This window comes from Phaethon lepturus, unplaced genomic scaffold (genome assembly GCF_000687285.1).
Source record: "Phaethon lepturus isolate BGI_N335 unplaced genomic scaffold, ASM68728v1 scaffold13834, whole genome shotgun sequence".
NCBI lineage: Eukaryota > Metazoa > Chordata > Aves > Phaethontiformes > Phaethontidae > Phaethon > Phaethon lepturus.
The window spans coordinates 58,548-83,257 of NW_010535618.1; the positions used below are offsets into that span (position 1 = coordinate 58,548).

The window sequence follows — 24,710 nt, forward strand, 5'->3', positions numbered from 1 at the left end:
ACAGCAATATGGGAAGAAATAATATTGGAGGTAAGGGAAAAGCTTGCAAAATGTCCACAACTATTTTTTCCATGAGTAATGGGTCTAATAAAACCTGATTTCATCTTGTTTTCTGTCCAGCATCTTCTACCACCCCAGAACATCCTAGCTTGCCTACCACATCCTTGCTTTCCAGCTGTGCAAGAGGCAGAATGTTCAGAGCTATATAGATGCTGGCTCGTGGGTCATAACACTTGTGCATGTGTAATTCACTCCAACAATGCTTAAAAAGCCAAGTTATTGCTCTCTTTCCTTCAGCGCATGGATTTGGGTATCTTTGCACTATCAAGGTCAGATTTTCTTGAAGCTTTCAGGAAAGTTCATATTTGAATACCTCTATTCTTCCATCAGATTTGATTGAAATTGGTCTATGAGTTCAAAAGCTACTGGAGGGGTACTTGCAGACAGAGGGTAACATGAGGGCATAATCCATTGCTTGCTTAGAAAACAGGTTAAAATTGTTCAATTCCAAAGGCTAATTCAACTGACTTTTTGCTTCTTGCTATGCATTTGAAAAGGTGTCTTGCTTTGCTGAACAGACAAAACATGCTTCAGTCACACCTTTCCCTCAGTATTCTCGCACCTGATTTCTGTCTCTTGAATTTCTGGTGTGCTGGTTTTTCCTAATCCTTGTCTTTTCAGTCAAGAACCACAGCCTCTAGGTGTTTGCCTCCAGGTAGATGATGAAAACTAGTACTTAGTGGGGTGAGGACTTTCCTTTTTGCCTATATCTAGACTGCTATAAAACCTGAGGAGAGCATTTTTTTAAGGGTGATTCCTGCAAACCTGATAGTTACAGAAGGTTCAGATGAGAGAAAGCCAGCCATTCTTATCTTCAGTGTTATGACTTACATAATTACTGGAACTACTTTTAATGTATGATGTACTGAAAAAAACTCATGTAACAATTTATTTCTAGATTCTTTTTCATTAATCTTCAAGCAATTGAAGTAGAATACAGTTATTTTGTTTTGAGCTCTAAGATTGAATTAGCCAATTTAATAATGGTTAATGAATATCATTACAATTAAATAGACATTAAGAAGTCATCAAGGCCCAGATCATCTTTTCCAGTTGTACAAGGCAGAAATTGAAATTGGTGGGAAAAGACAGCCTCTTGTAGAAATGTTGTACCACCTCTGGGATCCTGGAGGAGCCCACCTGCGAGTTCCTCCCAGGTATAAAAGTGAGCAGTACTTGATCATAATAGATTGAAACGACATTTTCTTGATATTTTCCAAACAAAAAATAGCTAGAGAAGGATGTTACTGTTTCTGTAGAGTTTTAGGTGGGAAAAAAATCTGAAGTTAGTAATTGGTTGTCATCTGTTAAAATATATATCTTTTCTGCATTAGGGCACAAGTTGGTGAATCCAGGTTACTCTGTAAACTTCCTGGGGTTCTCGCAAGATAATTTGAGGATAGGAGGGTTGCAGCCCATGTCATGTTCTTAAATTAAATCGTGCACTGATTCGATCACATATGCCAGTCCTGATGCTGGCTTTGGTATAGTCCATCTGACTTTAATTATGCCATGGGCACTGCTGCCAAGTTGCCTAACTATTGTTTAAATGAATTAAGACAGCTTCTCTTGTGTTTGAAGGTGTCAAGCTATTCATTTTCTCAACTTCATTCCCACTGTGATGTGCTGTGAGACTATTGGCATGTTTATAGGATGGCTGTCTCCCTCACCTTCCTCAAATTCTTCTGTCCTAAAAACCAAAGTGCTATACAGTGAGTGAGTTTATTCTGAATGTTGTTTTTTTTCCCTCTAGGGCTCTTTTTTGGTGCTTAGGTCCTGCCCTAGCTTAGAGGAGGGCCTTTCTACCCAGGTGGTCATTGTCCTACTGAGTTTTTAATTCTTTTATCTGTAAAACCAGCAACACAAATATGGACTACCTCTTTATCAGCTGTTCTTGAGGAATTCTGCTTTCCCCATCATTAAATTGGTGATTTTTTTATTATGGTATTTCATATCTCTCTGCTTCCACTCCATGCATGGTATGCCAAGAGATCTGGTTTAAATATCATTTAAAAGTAGTTCAATGCCTTGAAAGAGATAGAGTAAATCCAGCTAATGATTGCATTAACAAAATTGGCAATGATTTTCTCTTGTTGTCACCTTTCTGAAATATGATTATGTTACTCCTTGCAATAATAGGAATGTCTTGGAAGACACATTGTTTCAACTTAACCTGTGCATAACTCTCAGAATAATTAGAACAATGTGCAAATTATTCTAATGATATGCAGCTTTCAGGTGGGAAGTGTGAATGCTGTAAATTACATTTGTGATCCTTTAACAAGGGACCTGATGTATTATGCCTTCCAGAAGTCTTAATCAAAACTGGTGCTGTCACCTTGGGAACCAATGATGACCTGAGACTGTTTCTGAACTTTCAACACATTAAGATTGAAGTTTGTGTTGTATTTGGTCCAGGGAAGTCTAGGGACACACCCATACTGATAGGGGATATCTGTCTCATTATTCAACTGTTTCCCTTTGTCACCTGTGCAAAATCCTGGCCCTGTTTGAAGCTGTTGTACTATATAGTGGGAAAAGCTCTGGGATCCAACGATGATTCAGTTATGCAAGCTAGTGCATAAGATCTGTTTGTTCACCTATAGTGTTTTCTTCACAGGGGAATTTTGCAGGAAGAGCAATTTGATGCCAGTTAAAACATTTTCTGGTGTTCTTTGCAAAGTCACTATGTGGGAAATTGAGTTGGTGGGTTGCTTCATGTAGATTTTAGCTCAGAATCCACACTGTGCAAAATCACTAACAGTCTGGTTAGATCATCTCAACTACCTTCCCATTCAGTTACAGTACTGATCCCAACAAATGCTAGTTTTTTCTCAAAAATGTATGAGATGCATAGAATTAGTTTCTAAATGATAAATCACTTCTGGAAGAAATTTCCTGTATTAGTAGATCACTGCCAGTGATGTGCAGAAACTGACAGCCTTTGAAGTGATACCACTTCATCATCATCTTTTTAATTTGTTTATTCTTAAAGCCAAAGCCGTAGGATTTGAATGATCTGGAGATATTCTGATGTGGCCAGGCAGTGCAAATCTTCTAGCTTACTATAAGCTTTGGAAATAATAACAAACACTTGCTGCAACTTGATGCCGTGAACTGTGTCAGGATTGTTGTAACCTAGGCGTTTCATCCAGTCCTTGTGTTTGATTCAACGTGCCTGGCTTTCTACTCTGTAATTGCTGTAAGGTTAGGAAATAGCTTTTGGTGTTTGTAAGTATCTCTCTGGGTAGTGAACTTCATTGTTTTGTCTCTAATAATTTGAAACTATTAAGCTCCATCTTTGCCCTCATGCCTTCCTAGTAATGTTGAGTTGAGTCCACATTGAAATTTCTGGGGATAATGGCAGAGTAATAGCTGTATCAGGCATACATATTCCTTTTTCTTTCTAGTGTTTCTTGCTATTGCTTGCAATGTACAGATGTAAAGCCATTGGAAGAAGAGTTTACTGTGCAATTTTTTTTATCTCCCGTGTATGAGTTGATGTAAGTGCCTTAGTTAGTATCTGTTACCTTATCTGAAACCTACAGTTCAAAGTAGTATTTTCTTAGATTTTTGTCCCCGTCATCACATTGCATTTTCATGGTTTGCTACTGGCATTTGTCCTGAGTCTGTGTGAATGACTCTAACCTTCTGTGCTGTAAAGAGATGTATGTGGCTTTTCTTTGGACAAACATTGTAGTATGACCATTCTGCAATGTGCAGTTCTCCTTGCTGGACTAAATGCATATCAGATGAAAACATGTGCTGATCAATAGGTTTTGTGAAAATTGCACAGAGTAGACAGTTTACTTAATAGTTGCAAATAAACATTCATTGGTGCTGGAATGCACATTGCTTGTAGTGTCTGTAGGGCTAGAGATTCATATCCTGACATACCAGGCTAAGTAACTTGAATTATTACAAATATCTGCATTGAAACTTATAAAACTAAGACAATGAAATGTGCACCTTCCAAATATATCTTTGTTCTAGTTTGGATCTCTTGCCACTGCTGTCTCTAGACTTCTACCAACTTCTTTTTTTCCTGAACATTATTTATGAGTGAGTCTTCTGCATCCTTCCAACCTCCTGTGCTGCACTCAGAAGTGCCATTTTAGCATCAGAGTAAAGCATTAGGCTGAAAATTATATAGTAAGGGTATTGTTTTCCTAAATATATAACAATGTTTTCTATTTAACAGTATATTTCTAATGTGCTTGTCATTTACATCTGTATTTTCATAGTATTAGTCTCCTAGTTGGCATTGCAGGACTTGATTATTTGGTTCTGAAAGAATTTATTATAAGGTGAATATGTTGGAGTTTCACTTGTACTTGACTGAAAAAAATGATGCAAGTCTGGAAGGTGAAGATCCTGTCTTTTCATATCTTTGTTGGTATTTGCCTGTAGTACGCTGTCATGAATTTGTACAGAGAGGCAGCAAGTTTTTAGTCAGTAATTAGATGACAGTTGATTAACAAAAGCCATTTCCTGGTGCTTGTGAAAAGTATGGTGAAAGGACCCAATCTTCATACAAACCTCAAGTAACAGAACAGAACAAGCAGCAGTTAATACTGTTTACAGGAAGCAAACTTTTCAGAGTTCCTGAGTTGTTAAATTCTAAATCTCTGGCAAGTTCAATAGCACATGGACTCCTAAGTTGTGCTGAAGGTGTCTTATATTTCCTAAACCTTCTGGACAGTTTTGGAAATTTTACTCTTAGTCCTTATTGATTGCCTTACTGCCAGGTATATATTTCTTCTTGAAATTTCAGCAGAAATCAATAAACAGTCCAAATACGGATTCTGCAGACACACAGTAATAAGAACTAAAGTTTTTTTTTTTTGCATGGTTGCTATTTATAGTTTGTGTTGTGTGAAGATTATACTTTCTTGTGGTCTTGTCACATTGCAAGAGGCTGCAACTTTCTTTTTAGCACCTTTTAGATATATAAGTTTCACAACTATTTTTAAGTCTTGTCTGCATAGTTCAGTAAGCTAGGAATTCCCCATGTAGCCATTTTTGGTTTACATTGTAGAAACTTGAGCCTGTAAGATCTGAAATGTGTTGTAACAGAAAAGAAACCACTTTTAAGTAAAGGATATCATTGCCAGTAACTGAAGAGATTCGTGAAGTAATCTCAATTTGTGTCAATAGTATATTCATTATAGGCAGCTTCTGATTTTCATAATTTCCATTTCCTTTTTTCTTTTTCTGAGGACTGCATACAATCATTAAGAATCGCCCAGTGTCTAATGGATGCCTAGGTATGGTGGTTTTGGGAAAATGTAATAATTATGGCAGTCAACCTGGTGAGTTTGCATAGAGCCTGACATTTTTGTTCTTTGAGACCCTGCCTTCTGGTGACAACGGTCCACAGGGTGTGGAATTGCACACCAGCTACTTCAAACTGTGACTATCCAGTCAGAAGCTCTGAGTGGGATTTAACCACACCATACCCTTCTCATGGCTAAAGTGGCTCCAGAAGGGTACAGGCCTCTCTAGGTCCTGTCATGCCCATGTGGTGTGCTCACACATCCTAGGACATCTAAAATCACCTACATTTAGGGTCTTGTCCCAATTGCTTTTCTTATAATGATAGGGAGGAAACATCTGTTTAGAACCAGACCATCTACAAGCAATCACAAGTTGCATCAGTGATTATCAGTCTGTTCTCCCATCAGTTTTTAGATTTAGCAGCGCACTGTCCTGATTTGCTCAAGATTTCAATGTCATCTTGAAATCTGGCAGATATTGAGCAAATGTGACTATGACTTGGTTCACAGTTTTCAACACCTATATCTTCATACACATACCTGTCTTGGAAGGTTTATGTAGATCAGTCAACTTGAATTTGCTTTTTTAATAGGTTGTATACAACAACATGATAAAATCTGATCCAGATGAAATGTTCATCTTAAACTGTGGGAGAGTAAAATAAAGTTTCATCCACTTCTGGATCAGATTTTATTCCTAGTGGGGAACTTATATTTAAATACAAAGACTTTATTATTCTCCCAGTAGCTTTATTTCAAGGATATAGCTGTCTGCAGATACTGCTGCTGCATTGGAAGGAGCCATAAGAGCTCAAAAACTATTTAATTAAGGAGAGATTTCAGAAAGCAGATTGGATTTTCTGGATTTCTTTAGAGTTTATGTTGTCTCTACAGAACAGACTTGCGTGAAAACATGAGTTCTCGCGTCTCTGTTTCCTTGATGCAACGCCACTCACACCAGCGTAAGTGGTACCCCTTTGCTAGTAAATTAATCTGGGCCAGCACATAGGTTTAGTACTGTGACATTATGTCTATGCTGTCCATTTCTTAGCTTTCCCCTTGATACAAATCTGGCTCGTGCTGACTAGCACTATTCCAGAGGCTGCAGGACCTAAATGCAATGAAAAATGCTCTACTCACTTTACAGGTATTATGAACAAATATTTAGGTATTATTCGTCTTTTATTTTCCTTTGTTAATGCAAATATTGTGTTTTGTAACTATTCCTTATAAAGGTGTTGCCAGGAGTGTGCTTAATAGATTTTAAGGTTAGTTTACATCATTATTAGAGCAAGTTATTTTGATTAAGATTGTGTGTCCATTGTGCCCATTCTAATAGCACTGTAAGATTTTTTTGTTAGTGTTGATTTCTCCATTTTAAAAACTGAAGGCATTTAGGAGGGGATTCTTCATTATGGGAGAGTTTCAAAATACTTTGGGTAACTACAGAACACGGGGATCTAAGAGGTGTTGCACTTAAATCTGACTTTACTGCATTGGCATCGCTCCTGTTGACTTCTTTGGCATCAAAATCTTGCCCAAGAATTCTCTCACTGTGAGTGTTTTACTGGAAACCAATTTGCAGCTGTGGTTTAAGGCTGCTGCCAAATCTGTTGACATGGGTTCTCTGTAACTATGTGCTACCGAGTTATGAGGCTGAGCTGCCAGCGTGGCCTTTGGTATCAAGAGAGTACAAGACAGCATGATCTAATAAGCTAAGCAAAGACTCAACACACAGAAGCTGCATATCCTGATTGTGCTTTTGGTTTCTGAGAAGTCAATGAAATGGTAATTTGTCAAACTCCATGGCAAAACATCCATTTGTTTCGAATTTTGTCTGTAGCATTTCAGCGTTGGGTGTCTTTACATTGTATTAGTAGATTCCTTGCATTTGTGCCTGGAAAGTATACTTACTCTGTGGCAGACTACTGAGAAACTATTTTGATTTGGAATGCCAGCAGAATTTTTAAAACAAGCCAATAAAATGTGGATTAGCATATCACAAAGGGTATTTACTCAAGATTTTTGAAGGAAGCCAAACACAAAATTGCTGAGTAACTCTGGGCTGCTGCTTAAGTTGGCCTTTCTGCCAGACAAAGGGGCAGTTACAAATAAGATAGAATTTTTGAAAAGGTGACCACGGAGATGCAGGGAATGGAGTCCCCCAGGAATCTCCTATTGGACCTGTGGTCTCTCACGTGTTCACCAACGGTCTGGGAAAAGGGGGTGAGGAGAAATAGGTGACAATATGTGTTGACAATACTGAATTCTTCAGGGTAGTGAAAAATTAACTCTGGATAACAACCATTGCAAAAGATTCTTGTTGGTGGTGTGTAATGCTGATAAAACAATAGCCAAAATTGCAGGTCACTAAATAAATAACAATGAATGAATTGGAGGGGGAAATGATCCTAGAGAATGCACAAATAGCAATATGCTCTAAATTAGGTATTTATTGCAACTGGGGAAGGATATGTTGTAATCATAAGAGATATTTCTGAAACTGTGAACTGTGGCAAGAAGGCAAGTAAAATGTTAACAATCTTTAAAAAAGCAACAGAAGACAAGACAAAGCATCATTTGCAGATGTATAAATCCATACTGTGCCCTGAAGTGTTGTATGCAATTTTAATTCCCTTCTCCTGCATCTCAAAAAGGTATTATTGAACTTTGCAGAGTAAAGAGAAAGTTAAGCATTAAAATACAGATTTTTTTATTTTTATTTTAAATCTGTGTAAGGACAAGGACACTAGACTAGACTAGACTTAAATAGATTAAGATTGTTCAGCTTGGGAAGAGATAAGTGGAGAGGTCAGAAGACATTTAAATACAGAAAATTGAGTTGTGTAATTGGTTGAGTAGGAAAGATGAACAGACAACAATGGTCAAATGAAATTATCATGCAATTTTATAAAAAAAAAGGAAATACTTTTTTTAACAGATTAAATCAATTATCAGAATTCACAGTTCTGTTCCACAGTATTTTTGAGTTCAAAAATGATGAACAAATTCACAGTTATCCCCTGGTGACTATTAAATGTGATAACACAATCTCAGGCTCATGAAATCTCAAAGCCACCAATTGTTGGAAGTTGGGAGGGTATACTGAGGAAAGGTGTCATTCTCTATTTCTGTTTTTAGAATCTTTACCTGATCACCTGCTACTTAGGATTGCTACAGTTGAGGTATGGAGCTAGAAAATGTACTGTCTACTGCAGGTGTTATTACAGGTAATAATATACTTGTAAGTGTCCTATTCAGCAGAGCACCCAGTGTGTATCTAGTGTCACTAGTGATCTCTGAATCATTTCAGGCATTTGTAGGAGATCTGCTGTATTTGATTTTGGTGCCAGCAACAGCTTAGTTACATCTGTTTTCACTGTCTAGGTGCTTTAAATGCACAGTCTCCAATTCCACCTTCTTTTTTTTTTTTCCTCAAATAAAGCTTTATGACAACATGTAAAAAGTCAACAGTAACGTAATGCAAAATGGCAATTAACCATTCCCTCATGATGGTCAGTCAGTCACCCATACCCCAATGCTTGGATTTGAAGTGCAGCACAAAAACGTCCACATTACTGCTCTCCAGAAGCAGCAAATCTACTTGTTTTGCTTATTCAAATCCTGACACTCTCTCTATTTTTTTGTGGGACTGTAGGGGTAAATGAAATGCTTTTTGTTTTCCTCGGTTTAGTTTTCAGGCAAGATGTCACTGGGTTTTTTTTTTTTTAAATTTGTTCTCTCAGCCTTGTACTAAGCTTGGGCTACTTGAAGATTCTTGGTTTTCATCATTCATAGACTGGAGAATATGGGTGTCAGTCTGACTCTGCATCCTTAGTAATTTACTACTATTGATGCCATTTTCTACTAGCTCTTTGTGTTAAGGATGGTAGGTGACAGTGGTTACATGTTTAAATACATATGTCATACTTACTGCATAAAACAACAGCAGCTGAAATAAGAGTTCCTCAACAGAAGAGTTTTATTGTGGAAGAAGAGTTTTGCAATACAGGAGTCTGATATGAGCTTCCCTGTTCCTTTACCAATAAGATATATAACAACAAAGTGTTTCTTAATAAAATTGATATACAGAATCATCATGCTAATTCTCTCCTCCTGGGCTCAGGTGCGTTATCACATCATCACAGCTTGACAAGCTACAATGTCAGTTGAATTGCCATAGATGACCATAAGCATGCTCTTAGCCCATGGCAAACGTAAGGTAATATGACAGAGCTTAATCCTTGATGAAATACTTTATCTTGTCACTGTGTGCACACAGTTGTTATGGCTTGTGAAATATGACTTGACCATGTATTTAACTCATCCTCATAAAATGTTTTTCATAGTAAATAGGTTGCCCTAAAAGAGCAATTAGCTTGAGGTAGGAGTGCATATGTAGCATTGATTCAACGGTCTACTCTCACACAGTGAGACCCAGCCCTGCATTCTTTCTCCCTCACAGGGCAATCTTTTCAAAGTCTAAATGTGTTTCTGTTCAGCCCTACCAGCAATTTTTTCCTTTTTGGGTTTCCTTCAAAATCTTTATATTCTGCCTTGTGCCCAACACCTTTTTTTTTTTTTTTTTTTCCTTTTTCTCTCTCTCGCAAGAAAACTTTGTGAATCCAGGATTGGACAGCAAGTTACTACTGAAATCAAAATCTCTTGAGGATAAAGGCATTTTAATGCAGCATGAAGATCAATAATACTCTAGGTGTACACAAGTACAGTGAATTTGCAGTTGTTCTTAATATGATTTTCTGCTTCAGCTTGCTGCATTACATAAATAGATAATCTACTTTTTTAGTTCATCTATCCCACAGGCAGCCATGTATTAATGGTATTTCTTCATATGTTGGTAGTCTTGCTTTATAATATGCTCAAAAATGTATGTCTAGTAATTTTTTTTTTTTTTTTACAGAGGGCACTATTCTTTCTGGATTACATTTTGTTATTTTTGAATTGGCAGGTTGGCTGTTACTAGATAGTAACTGTAAATGCCATCAGATTTTGCAGAAATAAGGGAGTTACCTCTCTCTGCCAAAGAGTAATCTGATAAGGCTGCTGAATATAAGTTGCTTTGAGAAGATTGCAACTGAAAAACTTAGCTTCTTTAATTTGAAAATGGGAATTTTAGAATATTTTCAAGAAAAAATATTTTGTCCACACATGATTGTGAATTTCTAGAAGTTGTTTACAATAGGGTCACTAATTCCAACAAGCAGGGTGTCTGTGTGTCTCCCCTCGTCTTTTTTGTTTTGTTTTGTTTTGTTTTCAAGTACCCTTAGAAGTATGAAAGAGGTCATTGAAAATGTGACTAAAAGCATTTGTGAAATCAGAACAGAAATAGAATGCAGGGATCATAGGTGTTTTGGATACTTCCTCAGATCTGAAGAACATCATGGTAAAGGTGCCCTATTTTAGACAGGATTTGTTGTATATAGGTTACTTACTGCAATGGGTTACACAAGACTTCCAGAAGCACAGTCAGGCGCAGTGTAGGTGAGTTTTTAATGCTGCCCTTCCCTTTTTATAGCTCTGTCTTGCAAGAGCAGAGTGTTGTGGTTTGCATTTAATCACCTTTGAAATAATTGTCCAATTGCACAATAGTATGTTGCCGATCTTTCATAAGTTTCACATGTTTCAAAATAGACAAGGGAGTGGTGTTGAAGACACCTGCAACTGAGGACATTGGTGGAGAGGAGAGAAAATGGAAGATATTTGTAGTGGTTGGTAACAACTGCAGTGTTAAAGGTCCTCCTCTTCAGGCATAGGTCGCATCAGCTGACACAGTGTGAGGGCTAAATGTCTCTCCTAATTTGTGGTGTATTAGAGAAAAAGATTTGCCTCCAGTTCTAAGGTCTAAGCTTTGATGAGTTAAAATGTATTAATCACAAATTTCTCTTCTATATTTTCAGAAGAATGGCATATCAAATGGAACTCTCTACAAAAAAACATTTATTGAGCACTTTGAACAGGCGCCAATGTATGTTGCTGTTCTTACTTTCCTGGGTTTTGGAGTGGGAACAATATTTGGCTACCTGCGAGATTTTATGAGAGCCTGGGGACTAGAAAAACGTAACGTTGCTGCAGAGAGAGAACAACAAAAAGTATGTATGAAAAAGACATTATGTATCCACAGCTGAGTTTTCCCCTGCTTGCAAGTTATGTACAATAACCTACCGAAGTAACAAGGCAGACAACTTTCATCTTAGAAAAGAACATTGCATAGGGATGAGAAGAATGACACACACTGCAATATAAACACATGTGTATGAATATGACCTATATATATGTAAAATGATAATTTTCACCCAGAGGGATGTTCACTTTGTTCTAAGATTGTCAAAATGCTATCAGCAAAATAGAATCTCAGTGTTTTAGGTCAATGCACAGAAAAAGAAAACTCAGAAATGCGTTATTGTTAAATATATCATCTCTCCACATCTCTTAAACCCCAGTTTTCCTTTGTCTCATCTGGCTGTCTTACTTTGTCCTTCATAGTGATAGGCAGTGCTAATATCTTTGTAATTGCTGACCTATGTTTGCTGAACCTCTGGTCATGGAGCACTCGGGAATCATTGTCCCAGTACAAAGTGAATGTAGCCTGAATTCTTGCAAGACCTGACTAAGAAATTTTTTTCATCCATAGTTATAAGTGAAATTTGCACCACAGCAAGAACAATTGACTTCTAATTGTGTTTAGATGTTTTTGTTGCTGCTCCTTCTCTGTGCAGTTTGAGCCATCATTTACAGTAACACCTGGCATAATGGAGGAAAAATGTGAAAAACAGTGTTACTGTTCCTCTTGTGAATAAAATTCCTGAAATTGTTTCCTCTTTTGGCTTTTCAAAGACACATGCACTACTGAATGTAATATGATGGTGCAGTCTTTTTATCAGCATTCTCATGGAATATTCTTTTCAGTTCACTTTGTGATTTGGCCATTTGTTGAGCTATTATGATTCCAGACATACCTGTTAAATCTTTTTGCCAACCACAATGGATTACGTGTTCATTTAATTCTCCAGTCTCCCACATATGTAACTACATGCCATGTTATTTTATCAATTTATTGTATCCAGTGTCTAGTATGGCTATATTGCTGTTTCATATAAAACTTTGTTCAGACTCCATACCTTTCTTTTAACTTAATTTCCAAGTAAAACCCATAGACAGAAATTAATTGTCAACCAAACTAGTTGTCTTAGCTGGCTGTTTACACGTCCAATATATAGGCCAATAATGCCCATATCAATTGCATTGGACTAGCTTTAATCTAATGTACCTGGCATTTCATGAAATACAATGAATTCTTTATCCTAGTTTTGCAATCTACTCCACACATAGCAAAATGCTGAATTTGAAGCATTTGGTTTCTCCAAGTGAAAGAATTGTGAGTTCTTCCATTTCCAACTTTCCAAATATTGGACTGGAGAATTAGGCCAACTTGTTGACCATTTTAAAAAAACAAACAAAACAGCAACAAACCCCGTTGTATTTCAAGGGAATTAAGGTAGGATACTTGCGGATTGGAGTTGTTTGTGACATAGAAACTTGTGTCTGTTACAGCTCTATTTACTAATGAATCAGTTTTTTTCCTTTTAATGGGAATGACTTGGGTACAGAAGCAGACATTTTCCGAGCAACGTAACCCTGTGCATGTTTTCAAACCAGGATTTTGTGCCACTTTATCAAGATTTTGAGAACTTTTACACCAGAAACCTCTATATGAGAATACGGGATAACTGGAATCGTCCAATTTGCAGTGTCCCAGGGCCACAGTTTGATCTCATGGAACGTGTTACAGATGATTACAACTGGACGTTTCGGTGAGTTAGCTCACAATCTGCAGCTGTCAGCTTCGTAAGAATACTCCTGATACATCTGCAAAGCACAGAAAGTTGCATCTAGTCCCTCATACCTAGATCCTTGCCTACTCTACATCAGCATATGAAATCAGTACCACACCGACAATCTGTCCCCTTTCTTCTGAATATTGTATGGAAGGGTCTGAACCCTATCGCAAACGGGTTTAGTTTGGCTGTATCAGCACAAGTAAGACTGCTTATGCTTCACTGAAAACAATAGGCCTTTAGTCAGAATATTACAATGAAATTTGTTGTATCCCTTGGTTAGGATTTAAATTGTAATTTCTTGCATTGCATAAATGTGGCTTCTTACTTACATAGTGAGTCTTTGGCAGTGCGTTTTAAGCAGTTTACAGCTTGAAGATTTCAGTGTATCGCAACTGTTACCGAATTAAATAGGTATGGAAACTCACAACCTAGACAATGTGTAGGTTGACTCTATTTCAGCTTATTGAGAATTTATCATAATGTTTCCCACACCTTTTGCCTCATGTTTAATTTCTGTGTGTGTGTGAACACTGATGACTTTGTGGAAGCTGTTGACAACTTGTTTGAAAAAATAGTGTCTATAAGTTGTTCCTTAAATAAAGTCCTAGGTTTGTTTGTTTATTTAAATCCATAAAAGCACCCTTTCACCTAATACCAGTATATTGCCATCTTCAGCTTGGAATCTGGAAAACATTCTGAGCAAGAAGCAATATTTAGTCAGGAAAAGAGAAAGCCTGGAAAAACTTTTGGGACATTCAAGTATGAGGATTGTAAATTCCCAAATAGGAATTTGGCAGTGGAACAAATTTGATGGGAAATTTTTGGGATTTTTTCTTTTCTTTTTGTTTGGGGTTGGAGGGAAAGTTGCACTATTCTTTAAAATTTGCTTTAATTATAGGTTTACAGGAAGGACTATCAAGAATGTAATCAATATGGGTTCTTATAACTACCTCGGCTTTGCAGAAACGGATGTTAATGCTTTGAAAACTGTGACCATAGAGTTACAAAAATACGGGACAGGAATCTGCAGTACCAGACAGGAAATGGGTGAGTAAACAGCTAGATGGGCACCAAATTTCTGTAACTATATGCTTTTTCTTACAGATATCTTGAAGGGATTGGATACTTTGAGAATTTTAGTCACGTCAACAATTACTTGTTTCAGTATTAAAAGTGATGCTGTGTTTTATTCATTATCACATAAGGAATTTTTTAAAGGGAAAAATGTTACTGATTTTTGGAAGAACAAAAACAAATGTGTCGTATAGTGGCCTGGGATTTTTAATGATGGAAGTAACAGGCTTATTCTTTAAAAGAAGTAAAATAAACATTGAGACTTCAATAATTGTTCTAGGGCAAAATTAATTGCATCACAGATTTATATCAGTTACCACATACAGTGTTCTGATTAGTAGAATGAACTTTTACTTTTTTTTTTCAATCCCATGTTCTAAGAATATATTGTAATCTTTTATGAGAGATTAAAGGGCACAACATAGAAATTTCTAGTGTGCCTCTGAAGAAGAAATTCAGGAAGGCATCATCTGACTTTTTTGGTTTAGAGGTCCTTTATGATTTGTCTGCTTTTTTGGTTTGTAGGCTGCATGTAGTGTTATCTTCAACTGTATATTTTTACACAAAGCCTTGCATTCCTAATGGTGCAATCAACCTGCATGTCAGAGAAAACAATTTTGAGCCATAGAAATACAAGGGGAGGTTTGAGGTTTCTCTTCAGGATTTGTCTTTCTTGGGAGCTGTCAAAAGAAAAAAAAGGTAGGCTTCCCAGAATGAAGAAGTCTTTTGTAGACTTTTTTCCCCTCACTTTCCCATCCAGCAACCTGAAAAATTTTCATTTTGTATCTCTCAAAGCAAACAGTTTTCCTCCAGAAATCTTGTGGAAAAAAATATTGTATTTCTTTTTTTTTTTATTTAAAGTCTCATTTCCAGACAAAAAAATAATGCAAACCTTGTCATCTGCTTCTGATCTTGTCATCATGGTTTGATTTGCCAGTAATAAGTATGTTAGTGACACTACTCAGAGAGGGTTTACAGATTGACCCTACTTTCCTTTTGTAGGTTACCCATCTGGTGACTGCAATCTATTGTTTAACCTGAATTGCATGCTTGAAAGTGGTCACCATTACTAGTCATCTAAGGTATTGAAGGAATATTTCTCTGTGTCTTTTTCTCTTGGATTCTGGTTTGTCTGAGAACGTTTCAAGTTGTTTTCAGTGCGTCAAAGACTATGCCTGGCGTTCTTCATTCTTTATCTTTTGTGGAAATTTTATATGGAAGACTTGCATAACTTTGACTTATTCTCAAAAAAAAAAAATTATAAAAAGATTGATTCTGTCTTCACATATAAAAAAATCTTCCTAGTTAACTTCATTTAGTCTGTTTTGAGAGCCAGCATATACCGATTTCTAGGACTTTCTCTTCATCTGAACTCCTGTGCAGTACTCAAAGTTATTTGGACAGATTGAGCAAAGTTTTAGATTTGTTCTAACTGCTTTCACAACAAATAGTCCCATGAACTTCATTCAGACTATTCACAATGCAAGAATGGGCTACAAATAAAGAACATTTTACAAGACTTCTCAGTGTCAGTCTTTTAGGGAGTGAATTTCAGAGAGCAGCTTGAACATCAAGGCTTATTAAAATAGGAAAGCAGGGTGTTAAGACCTGGCTTAAATGGTGTAGATGAGCAGTGATAGCATTTTGTCCTAGGCAGCTAAGAGAGAGCCTCTGCTTGTGGAGCCAGTGGAGAGCGAGGTTGCTCTGCAGAGCAACTCTGAGGAATGGTTACTTCATTGGCCCTGGCTTTGTTGGAGCCTGTCTACTGCCAAGAACTGTATAAAGCACTTAAGGAAAATAGCTGCTTCTTAGCAGTGTGGATACCCTGTTTTCTTTTTCCTCTACCCTCTTGTGCTGCTTCAGCTCTTTTCTGGTTCATGGTTGAGCAGATCTGAAAAATTCTGTCAGTGTTAAATACATATATACACACACATATACTTTCAAGAAAGAGGTGAGGAAGGGTTTATATGAAAGGTCTTACCTTTTTTAATTATCATTTGCCATCTTCATCTTAGAAAAATAGAACAAAATGGTTTTCTTCCTGGGCAGATAGCATTTCAAAGCTTTTGTTGTTATTGAGTGGCTGAGCTAAAGTGGTTTGAAGTATAAATACAGTGAACTGTAGGAGCCAAGGCTATAAATTGCCTGTGGGGTCCTAATCCAAGAGAGCACTTGAACATATTTATAATTTCAAGCCAATTGACTTTGGAAGTACTGTTCTGCTTATGTGCATTTAGGTGTCTGGCATGTTCAGGGTTTTACCAAGATCCATCTCAAAGATGGATCTACCACCGTAGGTCTCTCTTTTTGAGAAGGATCATTCTACTACTTTGATAAGATTTCAGAGAGATGGGAAAACAAACAAGAAAAAAATAAAATAAATGCAAGTGATGTTTGAAAGAATATATGATGGTAAAACTGTCCTCTGTGATCTTCTGCCTGGGTATAAAATGCTGTCATACCAGAATGTTGTTGCAGGTGATTTCCTCTCAGAATAAGTTAATGTGGACATTTTAATATGATTGGTTGTATCTTTACAAAACTGTGTTTTGTTTAGGAAATTTAGTGAAGCTAAACCTTGCTAAATGTAAACCAGTTATTCTACATTCCCAGAAAAGTAACTTAAGACTATGTGTAAACAGAGTTCACAAATTGACTTCAGTGAGAACTGTGAAGCTCTGCTCATGCTTTCCCTAAAATAATAGTGTACGTGCAACTTGAACAGACGTTCCTGTTTAAGCACAAAAGCATAGGAAACAGATAAAAACAGTAGCTGGTCTTCCTAGATTTTTCCTCCGTAAAAAGATGTCAGGCTTTTCACTCCATTTTTAATTCCATGCTCTTTTTAAATAATAATTATTATAAATCACTCCTGAGGCTTTTATGGGACTTTCAGTCTGAAAGACAAATACTTTCCTTTTTTTAAGACTAAGATAACTATTATCCCTTAGGAGCAAGATCTTGGGGTTTTAAGTGGTAGTTCTGTGAAAGCATTAGCTTATTGCTCAGTGGTCAGAAAGCAAATCAAATACTATTTAATTATTAGGAAGCGAACAGAAAGCCAGCCATAGAACCTCAATATGCCACTGCATAAAGCTGTGGTCTGCTATCGTCTTGAGTACTCTGTGCAGTTCTCGTCAAAAACATTTAAGAGGAACTGGAAAGTGTCAGAGAAGGGCAACAAGAGAATCATGAAAGGCTTCAGACAGCTTCTAGGTGAAGAACTATTGAGCTAGCTGTCTTCAGCTGTCAGAAATGCCTGTCACTCGGCTCAAAAAGAGCCTATAGGGGGAAATTACAGAAATCTTCAAAATTATCTGTGGTGTGGAAGAGTGGTCAGGGTTTGGCTGTTCATTGTCTCTTCCACTGCAAGATCTACAGGGCATTGTATGAAGCTGGTAGAAGGTAGATACAGGAGGCAGCTTTTCACACTGGAGGCTGGCAGACTTGAGGAACTCATCGCAAAGAAGGCTGCAGATGCTAAAACTTTACACTCCCTTGCATTCTAGGGGACACTGGCCACATGCAGAGGAGAGATCATTGATAGCTACTAGAAATACAAAAGCCATTATCTGATTCAGGATGTCCTTATGCTGCAATTAGTTAGAAGCTGAAATACTGCTATCTATATGTTTGTCCTCCTTTCATTCTTCCCCAGACATCGATAGAAGGTCACTGTCAGGTGAAGGATTATGGGCAAAAGGGTCATTTTGTGTGGCACAGTGTATCTAATACTAGTTGTTTAGCATTACTTTATGTAATTAGTTGTTTAATATTAATTTATATTACTGCTTACATGCCTATGGCCATTGCTGTACAATAATTCATATTCGACCTGTGGACTAGAAAATCATTGTACAAATTTGATGTGAGTCAGGAACGTGTGGATACGCATATTTTTATAAAGTTGGGCAGTACTTAGGATAGCATGTAAGGAACTAATGAAGCAGTCACCTGGCTGTTTTCAGTATTTCTGAGGACGCTAAGATTAAACAGACATTAAAGGAAGACACTTAAAAGAGATCAACAGGAAAGAATCACACACGCTGGGGGAATGTCTTCTAAGAGCAGGAGCTTGGATGAATGTGTGAAAGTGACTGTTTGCAGGCGGTAGGCAGAAGGCAAAAAATACTGGTATGGTCTGCTTAGAGGTGAAAGACTTTTCAGTTCTGTCTGGTACATGGGATGGAAGTAGTCCCTGAAGGATCTTGGCAGCGAAAATTTAAGCATAATTAAGATCCTTCAGAAAATTTCAGAGCAGCAGGACATGTAGAATGAGGACCTTCTTGGTCAGAGGGACAGGCTGGGAGGAACAATAGGACCTAAAATGGTAAGAGCATTCTGAGTGCATCTGAGAATGGCAAGATCAAACTTACCTAAACCAGAGGAAAAGATGCTGCATTAACTATGTGAAGTGTCGGGGAGGATACAGAGAGATCTGCACCTGCTGTATCTGACAAAACAGGTGTAACACAAAAAAAACACAAAACAGTGACCATGGGTGTAATTTAACTGAAAACAGCTTTTGTCAGCAGCAGTCTCTCCTGCAGGTGCAGAAAAAGTAATTTTTTATTATTTCTTTGGCTAGTTCATTATAAGTCAAGAAACCAATCAAGGACATGAAAAAGCAGGAAGTTTTGTTTTCCAGGAATAAATGTTGGGTCTGAGACAATAATGCTTAAATGTTGGAGGATTTAAGTAACTGGAAACCAGGTATTCAAGTAACTGGAGTACTCAGAGTGTTAGGGTATTTCATGTAAACTACCCCTCAAAAGTCTCTATACTATCTTTTATTTATGTTTTATTTATTTTAATCTTCTTCTCAAAAGTGTTATTTTTTAGCTTAATAAATATGCTAATGGGAATCAAAATAAATTTGAAATAGCATATATTCCCTCTATATAGTGAAAAGAATGACAACTTGAATGTGAAGTCCATTCTTCCCATGCAAATCAACATATTTTAATGGCTAGAGTGGGAGTTGGCAACTGTTGGAGGCAGGCTCACAAGCCTTTTGTCTGAGACCGTCCCGTCATTCTTATGTTTATAGTCAGCCTTTTCTAAGCAACGTAACTTAAAATTATTGAGGGAGAAATATGCAAGTGATTATTTAGCACTGTTTCCTGATGGCTGATTGCAGATGATAATGACATCAGTAACGTTACACTTTTTTAAAGATAAGGCAGATTATCATGCCCTGAACACTCCTACGCTTAGCGCCAGGGCAGTGATGGGGCTGTCACATGAGCAGCTAGTAGTTCCAATGCTCTGTTTATCTAACTCTCCATTATTCCTTATGGAGATGATATACGTGAGTAACAGGAGCGAATATGTCATTAATGCTACTTAAGCAGACAAACAGGATTCCTGCCTTTTGAAATCCTTCTCCTCTGATTATGCCTTCGACCAAAAGACAAGATGGAACCTGCACAGAACACTTGCAGGGTGATTCATTCTGGAGGGCATGGTTAGGAGATTACCTTTTAACGCCTAGCTTGCACTCAGTTGTAGGGCTTTATGTTCATTTGAGGATTTTGTATATTTGATTGTGATCTGATTTCTAAAAAGCAGATCTGAAAACCTGTGCCGATATTTAAACTACAAAAGTATCTCCACGCCCTTCACTTCCTTCTGTTAGGTTTTAAGGCCTAATATTAATTTCTAGCAGCATTTCAAGAAGGTGAAGATAGTTATTTGGCCGTTCTTTCTTTTATACCACTTCAAAGCTTTACTTAGGGTCAGGGCTTATTTTAAACTTAGTACTGTACAAACACAGAAATAAATGGTCATATTTCACTTAGGAGAAAGAGATAAAGAACTACAGTTCCCATAATTTACAGTTTCCAAGCAGGAGCTTAAGCAGAAATATAGCCACATAAATGAGAATTGGTGTGTATATATATTTTATAATCTTGGCTACTTTCTCATAGGATATGGTATAAATTAGTAAATAGTTCATGGGAAGAATTTTCCTTCTTTGTCATCTCCTACTAACATAATTTTCCTTTTTGTGCCTACCCTCTCATAAATAACTGATCCAACTTAAGATCAAAGGGTCAAGTTTGTTCCTGGTATTTCACATTGCAAAAGTATGCTTTGAAAAGCATGATTAAGCTCTGGACGGTCCATCTTCTGGCAGGTGGAACTGAAGGCATCAGGAGTAACTAAAGGTTGTGTGGCCTGTTTAAAATCTAAAATATCTCCAATGTATAGTGCTATCTATGTACATGCAAATATTTAGACACTTAAGGGATTGCCATGCAGGGTTTGGCATGACTAGAAGAGGCTAAATTTTAGCCTTGTGTTTTTATAAAGGAAAAAAGCAAACAAAACTGGCAGATCTAAATTAAACTGGAAGTTCTGTTAAAATTACCCTTTTCTGAGAATCAGTAAATTACACAGGTACATTATTGTACTTATGACACCCACAGCATCTTTGTGGTATGAAAGCTCTATCAGCTGGTAGCAACATTAAGAAAGCTGGAGCATTTCCTGTATTTTCAAATGCTTCTTCAAAACTCTGTTCTTTTGGGGCTTTTTTATGCACGTACAGTGTTAAATGAGGCAGCTACATAATGTTATTGCGTGCTTCTAATTCAAGCTGTGACCATAATGTGGTTAGCTTCAAGCTTCCGTTTCAGACTTCATCTTCTCTTTGTGCGCTGATAGCCCTCAAGCAACGAAAGAACATCTGCAAGGAGCACTAGGACAGCTGACCGTGCTGGAACCCTTAGCTGTCAATGCATGTTGTTACCAGGTCAAAGTTTGGGCCCAAAATGCAAAAAATACAGAACTAACCATAGAAATACACCCTGAGACCTATTGGGCATACAAGTTAAGACATAGATTCTCCCACACATCTCTGGTGAGAGCTCAACTCTGAAACACTATGTGGTTTTGTATTTCATGGAGCTTGGCTACTAAGCAGTGGCTGTGTGTGCAGCCATCCATGTGTTATCTCAGGATCTACAAATGCGAAAACTAGCCATCCTCAAAGAGTTTCATGTGGAGTCAGCTCACAGGTACTGGAGGTTCTGCAGAGCCGAATTTTCTTGGTCATGTTACCTAATTTATCAGAGCACAGAGCGAGAGATAACCCAGCTCAATGTACATCCAATGAGATACGATGAGTGCAGAGATACTCTTGAAGCTCTGCCAGAGTTGTCTTAGACCCAGCAGAACTTGGGCAGGCCCTGTGCAAAATCATGACACCACTGTTCTTTACTGTCTGTGTAATCCAGTATTTCCAGAAGCCACATGATCCTTGCTCCTTATCTCCCTGGCTATTGGAGAGTTACTTGCCTGCCTGGTATTTTTCACATTCTGTTTCCAAATGAATGCTATTCTTTCTTTTGATATTTGATGACAAAAAAAAAAGAAAACACTACCTCACTGTAACCAACTGAGTTAGTGCTGTTGCTGAAATTGTACTGCTGCCATTTTTTTTTTTTTAAATGAGCTTTCCTCCATGATGAAGGTAAGATCATCTTCCTGACTGATCATTCTTGTCAAGACACGCTAGGCAAGCTTCTGCTTTCCTCCATTCATCTGCCCTTTGTCCATCACAGTGAACGCAGATTTCTTGTTCCCATCAATTGTAATTCACTTTGCCTATATTACTGCAACATCAGTTTGTGCAGCACAAGTGAGGTAGGATATTCACTTCCCTAATTTTTCTCTTCTGTTCCCTGCTTACAGCCTTATTCATAGGGGAAATACTCTGTCAGAATCCACAGGCCACTCTCTTTTCTTCCCCACAGATCATCCTGTAAGAGTTCCTTCTGCCTTGGTACCTGCAATGCACAGACAGGCAACCAAAGACTAGAGAGCTGGCAAGTTGAGATGATTCATTACTGTTCAAAGTTATTTGTTATCTCAAACTCTTAACACCACTCTTTCGTTTGTTGCCTTTTGTGTTTTGTCATCCTCCATTGTGAGTTGGGCGGGAAAGAGATTACTTTTGTCTGATAGTTGGAGCACCTTATTTATTTGGAGACTCCAGGCACTAATATCAGATAAGTGATGATAAAGAAGGCTCCGTAGTGTTGCCTCATCATGTATGTTTCACTGTTGAGGGGAAGAGGAGACTTATCATCATATGGAGATCTCATATGGAGACTGGCATAGTGTCTACCTTCCAAAGTAGAAAAAGATGGAGAACACTTTTGTTTGTTTATCCATATAAAATCATAATTAAGGATTTTGTACACATGTATAGGCACCCGAGAAAAAATGGAATGGTTTTGTTGTCATCAGTTTTTGCTTTCACATCCAGAGAGAACTCAAGAATGCCCAAGATGTTTGTCCCACATTTCCTGTTAAAAGGAGGTATTTTTGTCCTCATTGCAGGGGCAGAAAAAGGCAAAAAATTACTCTTCAGAATAAACTATGTCAAAAGTTGTTATGGAAAAAGGAAACTTTTTCCCAAAGCAACTGCTTTGCTGCCTTAACAGTAACAGTATTTGTTATCTTTAGTTATAGCTGGTTTGCATCCTTGCTTTTTCTTCCATTATCCCACATGCACAAGATACAAATGGAAAATCTTCATTAGAACTTAATGTCATATAGCTTAATGACACACTTCTAGCCTGTTCTTTTGTATGCTTTACGTCCTTACAATTAATAACTTTCACAGTTTAATGAGATTTAAGGTTCCCTGTGCTTATTTCTGCAGGCACCCTAGACAAACATGTAGAACTAGAGAAACTTGTGGCCAAGTTCCTTGGTGTGGAAGATGCTATGGTGTTTGGCATGGGCTTTGCAACTAACTCTATGAATATTCCAGCCCTTGTTGGGAAGGTGAGTACTTCCTTAAGGAACACATAAAACAATCGTTTATTAATTGTTTTAACAACTGTTGTAGTATTCTGGGCACACATTAAGTGGAAAGGCTTGATGGAGGAACAAAGCTTGATATCAGGAATGCGTGAGTCATAAGGCTGATGACTATGCTCCATTTTTTCTAGCTCTGGGTGTTGCTATCACACATACCTAACATCTATTTAAGGATGAGTAACATGGTTTTTTAGATTCTCTTAACAAAGTTGCTTCTCCCTAAAAAGTAAGCAAATGTTGCATCCCATGTCTCACGTGTTGTCAGATGAAGTATTTGGGCTACTTGCTGAGCTATTGCCTAGATGCATGTGGTGAAAGATGTTCATTAGGATATTTTTTACAACACTTTCAGAAAAGAGAAGGCACAGTATTGATCATTCCTGATCGCCAGCCAGCTGTGCAAAGAAAGCTGGCAGCAAGCGCGGGTCTAAAGCTGTGACCATATGACAAAAGTTGGGTTCTTATTTGGTGAAGGGACTTCATCTCCAATTTGGGGTACCTAACACAAAGGCATGAAAATCCATCATCTTGTCTATCACAGCTCCTGACATAAGCAGATACACTGTGCTGCTAGCTAGGAAAGTGGGTAGCTTCTCTTTAGTTCATGCAAGCACGAAACAGTATTTCCCTCTTGGTGGAGATGGAATGAACTCAGTGTGTGGTGCATGATTAAGATTTCTTCTGAAGCACCAGCCTAGCAGTGAAGTCACTTCTTAACTCGCTATTGAAGAGGAATAAAGCTTTTGCAAGAGATTTCTAAAACACGTGTACACAGGGGTTGGGCAGGGAGAATTGCTTCAGCTGCCAGAACATGAACTTCAGTCTGCAACAGTGCCGGAGAAGTTGTCCTGAAATTTCAAAGGAAACAGATACAGAGAATTAACAAAGGTAAATTTTTGAGATTGCAGGCATATGTAACAGCATAAGATACTTGTCCCTTGCTTAGCTATAAAATAATTTTCCCTCACTTAGCTGGTCTTTTTCAGAGGTGGGATATTTAGATATAAGTGGCACAAATAAAGATATCACTATATGTATGATATAGGTTATAACTGTAAGAAATTACTACATATTAATATTATATACTATTATAATATATATATTACAGATATTATGTAATTTCCCTATGTTGGGGCGATTATTCCTAAATTTGCCTCAATAATTAAGCCTAGCAGCTACATTTTCTTGTCAAGATGCATATACTCTTACTGTAGTTCTGCATACCAGTCTTTAGGCAGATTTGTGTGAGTATCGCTCAACGTAGGCATAATCTGTGTTTCCAAAGTAAGTATTGACTTGATGTTGTATTGCCCTTTGTGTAATGAAACCATAGCACAAGATGTGTAATTGAAAGCAGAGCTAAATTAGGGTTCCAGCTTGAATTTCAACTGTGAATCCTGGCTGCTGTTAATATAATATACAAAGTTTTCTCCTGCATTTCTATTTTAGTTTCTAAAAAGAAAATGAGCTTTCAACTGAGTTAATTAATGAAAAATATACTACAGGTGAACTGTATATGCATTTACCTGAGAGAGACTCTGCCTGGTGCCTAGGCTCCACTTACATCTTAATGGAAATGGTATTTATGAAGCATCGATCCGTCGTG

At 37.5% G+C, this 24,710-nt stretch overlaps 1 protein-coding gene across 1 annotated transcript in view; it reads left to right on the forward strand.

The window, feature by feature from the left end:
• SPTLC3 (serine palmitoyltransferase, long chain base subunit 3) overlaps window positions 1-24,710 on the forward strand; it is an 85,118-nt gene that overhangs the window by 22,708 nt on the left and 37,700 nt on the right. Inside the window, exons 2-5 of the mRNA XM_010285903.1 lie at window positions 11,255-11,446; window positions 13,014-13,168; window positions 14,094-14,242; window positions 22,944-23,068. Of these exons, the coding sequence (XP_010284205.1) occupies window positions 11,255-11,446; window positions 13,014-13,168; window positions 14,094-14,242; window positions 22,944-23,068 (621 nt within the window). The remainder of the gene's footprint in view (window positions 1-11,254; window positions 11,447-13,013; window positions 13,169-14,093; window positions 14,243-22,943; window positions 23,069-24,710) is intronic.